Source organism: Brassica oleracea, chromosome C6 (genome assembly GCF_000695525.1).
Source record: "Brassica oleracea var. oleracea cultivar TO1000 chromosome C6, BOL, whole genome shotgun sequence".
NCBI lineage: Eukaryota > Viridiplantae > Streptophyta > Magnoliopsida > Brassicales > Brassicaceae > Brassica > Brassica oleracea.
The window spans coordinates 114,446-119,677 of NC_027753.1; the positions used below are offsets into that span (position 1 = coordinate 114,446).

Here is a 5,232-nt window from a genome sequence, read left to right on the forward strand (position 1 = left end):
ATACTAACCAGCCTAAGATAGGTTAAATGGTTATTCATTAAACCTTAGAAAATGTTATAGACCATCACCACAAATTAGCCAAATTTTGGTAATACTTATGGTTGGTCGAATTCTCAGCATGAACCAACCAAGCTGTGGTATGAATGAATAAGCTATCATAAAGATAAGCTATAAGATCGAAGTTCATCTTTGAACAAAAGGTATAGGACCACATTATGCGTCCATATGCGACCCAACGGGTCCGACCATCATATATGAAGATAATGCTGCTTGCATTTCTCAACTCAAAGACGGGTATATCAAAGGTGACCGAACCAAACATATTCTACCCAAGTTCTTTTTTACCCATGAGTTGCAGAAAGCTGGAGAGGTCAACGTCCTTCAGATCCGGTCTAGTGAAAACTCAGCCGACCTCTTCACCAAATCATTGCCCTCTTGCACATTCAGGAAGTTCACGCAACAAGATTGGCACGCGTAGACTCAATGACCTTCAGTGATGTCCAAATCAGGGGGAGTAATGTGTGTTGTACTCTTTTTCCTTTCTCTGGTTTCCCTTTTTACCACATTGGGTTTTGGGTTTTCCGGGAGAGGTTTTAATGAGGCAACATTAGCATGTTACAAACTTTATATGGTTATGGCATCAAAGGGGGAGTGTTATGAATCATGAAGTGGATGATCCATAACCTAGACCATACAAGTTCAAGACTAGAGTCCATTGGGGATTTACATCCAGCCACACGGAAGACCCATTCAACCGTAGTCTTTATGAGTTTGACCATGTCATTATGTAGAGTATCTTTATAATCAATTCTCCCTTTGACTCCACCTTGTATGAACCACTATATATAGTGGTGTAAGCAATAAGAAATATATAACACATTTTCACAAATCTTCTCTCAAATCTTAACAATCGCCTTCTTGTTTTTTTTTTTCCCAGCAAAATTAATACTGGTAAATGATCCAACGGTTAGGAAGAAACTAAGGAGGATGCAAATAAATCTCCACCGTAATACAAACCGTCCGTAGAGGAGTATTATTGTGGGCCCGCGTCTGTGGAATCTAAAAGCAAGTCGATTAAAAAAAGAAGGCATACAATTTCTGAGATATCTCCGCTTTGGTCTCTGCTTCGTGTCATTCTTGTTGCGGATCTCGAAGAGAGCCCCCCGTAAATTTCTCATCGATTCCGCAGGTGAAAACGTAAACGATCCTTTGGCTCAAAAGTTTCTCTGTGTTTTTATTGATTTTTTTCTTCTTTTGTTGGCAGAGTAAAAAAAAGGTTCGTTTCTCTAGATGGGTTCTCCGTCGGGGCAACCCGAATTTGATTACTTGTTCAAGGTTCTATTGATCGGAGATTCTGGTGTTGGCAAAAGCTCTCTTTTGCTTAGTTTCACTTCCAATACGTTTGATGATCTTTCTCCCACAATCGGTGAGTTGTTTTTTTTTTTATAAATGACGATCAACCTATGTACCCCATTTGGGTTTTGAATTTGGATCTGTCTTTCTTTCTAGGGGTTGATTTCAAGGTCAAGTACCTTACCATTGGAGAGAAGAAACTGAAGCTTGCGATTTGGGACACAGGTTAGACATCATAATCATCTTGTGTTTTTATGTAAATGTCGCATCTTATTTGATTCGAGTTTTTTTTTTCAAAAAGACAACGACAACGTGGAATATGATATGTTTAATCTAGTTCCTTGTATTGCCTTTATCATAGTTGCCTAAGCTGTTATGTGACCCTGAAAAATATTAGCCTTGTATGTAGAATAGTTAAGAGACTAGTCTCCTGTTTTTAGAATGGTTAAGAGATTGGATTCTTGTATTTAGATCTGTTAAGTAACTATTCTTTTGTATTTAGAATGGTTACGAAACTAGAATCCTTACGAGATTAGTCATGTCCCTTGTATTTTTCTTTCAATTTAATTTGTTATCTCTGACCAGTATTGGGTTATTTTCTGATCACTCAGCTGGGCAAGAGAGATTTAGGACGCTAACGAGCTCGTATTACAGAGGAGCTCAGGGCATCATAATGGGTATGCGAACCAAATAATTTTTTTAATTCTTGATATTTGATCTTACCGGACTATACTTTATAAAGGCTTTGTGTTTTTTTTTTATCTGTAAGTGACATTTGAAACTTCTTCATATTGTAGTATATGATGTGACACGACGAGAAACATTCACCAATCTATCAGATATATGGGCCAAGGAAATCGACCTCTACTCGACTAATCAGGATTGCATCAAGATGCTTGTTGGGAATAAAGTCGACAAGGTAAGAGAGTTCTCTTTGGTCGTCGTCCATGTCTAAGTTTCTATTATTTTGGAACCCTTTTAACCTCAGTGTAATCTCCAGGAGAGTGAACGAGCTGTATCTAAAAAAGAAGGCATAGACTTTGCTCGGGTGTACGGATGTTTGTTTCTGGAGTGCAGTGCAAAGACTCGAGTCAATGTTGAGCAATGTTTTGAAGAGCTTGTTCTTAAGGTTAGTAAAATCTGCGACCTTTCTTCAAGCTTTTGTTGCTAAGGAAGGGTATGTTCGTTTAAGTATTTAAGATTTATTTATCTACAGATTTTGGAAACGCCGAGTCTTACTGCTGAAGGTTCGTCTGGAGGGAAGAAGAACATCTTCAAACAAAACCCAGCACACACCAGCAATGCTTCATCGAGTTACTGCTGCTCGTCTTAGACACGCTTTACGGTTTATGACACAAAACGCCACTCTTGTTTGTCTTCTTGTTCTTGATTGTCTCTCTGTTTCCCAAAAAAACTGCAGCATCTTGGATGTAAATCTTAACCCTACTTTCAAAGTTGTGTTCACTGGTTTTCTAATCTGAGATCATCCCATCTTATTCAGAAAAAATGTTAATACTTCTACCTACTTTCATGCTAAAGAAAGTGTCACAGTTCAGAACTTTAGTTCAGTTTTAGTTTGTTTCTCACGTGCCCGTAGCCAAGACATTGTTATAATGTAAGAGCATGACATTGTTAAATGGTTCTCTACCATTCACCAGGCTCTACTGGCAACAAATTTGTCAAATGATTCAATAAGGATCTCACTCTGGTCGATGCACTATAAAAATCTCACCTGGTCAGATGTTTCCACCGTCAAATTCTTCAAATCTTCCTGAGAAATTATTGGTCTCGACTCCTCGTTGCATGCAGTACAAGAAACTCAAACATGTTTGCAGTGAGTCAGTGACTTCAACATCCTTAATGTTGATCTCGGAACTTATAAGCAGAGTTTTCTGAGCGGAGACATTAGGATGATACTTCACTGATCTGCCAGTGGACACTTATCATAGCTGATTTCTCCGATCTAAAACTTATGAATCTCGTTTTTTTCTCAAAGCTGATTTTTTACGATCTAAAACTATTATGAATCTGGTTTCCAAAAGAATTATGTATACTAGGGATTTTACCGCGCGTATATATTTTAAATTTGTTAATTTATCATTTATACTATTATGTGGATTGTTTTGTTTGATTTATATTCTTTATAAATATTTACTGGTTTTATAAATTTCAATATTTTCCTTTGGTTCTTATAAATTTGGAATATGATTTGCTAACACAATGTAGTCTATACGACATATTTTTGCTATCGTAAAATATGCTTACAATTCTTTAAATCAAAAATAATTTGCATGATTAACACACTGAGTTTGGTGTTATTTTTTTTTTAATCGTTGATATTTGTTGACTTTCTACGTGGTATCTATTTCCTGTATTTTTTTTCTTAATTTTATTTGAAATTTTAATTTATGTTTCTGGTGTTTTTTTAGCTAAAAATGTTTTTGGAGTTATGACTAATTATCTTGCACTATGATTTTTTAAGAGATATCAAGTAATATGGATCTCTAATCTTTCATAATTTGTGATTAATGATCGTTATCAACATTATTTTCATTTTCGCTCTTCGATGTGCAATAGTTTTGTGAAAGTATTTGTTTTTCATTTTTTATATAGTTAACCACACGAATGTGAAACTATGATAAAAAAAATTCATTAAACCTTTCTTTTTTTTTACATACTTTTCAATTGTGTCTTAGGGCTACAATATCTTTTTTTTTTTAATTTCTCAGTTTTGGACGTTAATTGCTTTCAGTTGTTTTTCCTAAGTATTTAATTATCTTTGGTTTTTAGTTTTTTTGTTTATGTGTTTCCTCTAGGCTTTTTTATATGTTTAGCTATATTTTTGTTTTGTTTTTGTTTTAGCCCTTGTGTTTGTAGTTTGTTTATTATTGTGATATAATTATTAGTAGGTTTTTATTTTTAAAATATTCCTCTCCTACTACATACATCCTTATATTGATTCTAGTATGCTTTTTGATTTGAGGTAATTTTCACTTATATCTATTATATTAAAACATAAGACTATATTAAATTTATATTTATAGAATACATTACTAACGGAATATACTATTGAGATATTAGTTCAAAATTAATATTCTATTAAGAGAATTTCTTTAAAATAGCCGTTTTTAAGTTTTTGTCACAAAATAGCCCTCAATGAAGAAAATGACCAAAATAAGTTTTATTAAAGGGTAAAACACACATTTTTACCCTAGGGTTAATTAATCTAGATTTAGAGTTTAGAGTTAAGAGTTAAAAGGTGGAGTTTTGAGGATAAGGTTTCAAATTTAAAAAAAATAAATATTAAAAATTTCAAAAAAAAAAGCTATTTTGGTCTTTTTTTTTTTCTTGTATGCTATTTTTGTGACAAACACTTAAAAAGAACTATTCGAGAGAATTGTCCTTCTATTAAGACTATTTTATATTGAAGAATTAGCTTATGTTTCTTATAAAATATTGTCATTATGTGAGAGAAGAACACTGTATTTCTCGATTTTTATTCTGGAAAATATAGTAATTCATGCCAAAAAGGCATTTCAGAGAAATGTGTATATAAAACGTGACGGATGTATAAATAATATTTTCGTTGGTTTCAAATTATATATATATTTTTTACTTAATTCAATTGTTCTCTATAACATTACATGTGGGAGAGGAAATCGTGATGATGCAAACGCAAAGAGCTCCGATTCTATGTTTCTTGGGAGAAACATGTTAAAGAGTAACAAAACCTTTGAGCTTACTTTTGTGCGAACCCAAAAATATTTTCATATATACAACAATACTTGTATCTTCCTAAAACTGGTGAGCTTAATTTTCATAAACCAGATGATATTTGTAATTTGGCATCAGAGTGTATGACAGACCTTATAAGCTCAA

General features: G+C 33.5%; 1 protein-coding gene across 1 annotated transcript; it reads left to right on the plus strand.

Moving 5' to 3' along the window:
* The first annotated feature begins 1,078 nt into the window (after window positions 1-1,078).
* On the plus strand, window positions 1,079-2,868 carry LOC106298473 (ras-related protein RABC1). Its single transcript, XM_013734609.1, has 7 exons — window positions 1,079-1,189; window positions 1,265-1,426; window positions 1,510-1,578; window positions 1,965-2,030; window positions 2,151-2,272; window positions 2,354-2,482; window positions 2,570-2,868. The coding sequence occupies exons 2-7, from the start codon at window positions 1,291-1,293 to the stop codon at window positions 2,684-2,686; spliced, it is 639 nt and encodes a 212-aa protein (XP_013590063.1). The 5' UTR covers window positions 1,079-1,189; window positions 1,265-1,290; the 3' UTR covers window positions 2,687-2,868.
* The last annotated feature ends 2,364 nt before the right edge of the window (window positions 2,869-5,232 follow it).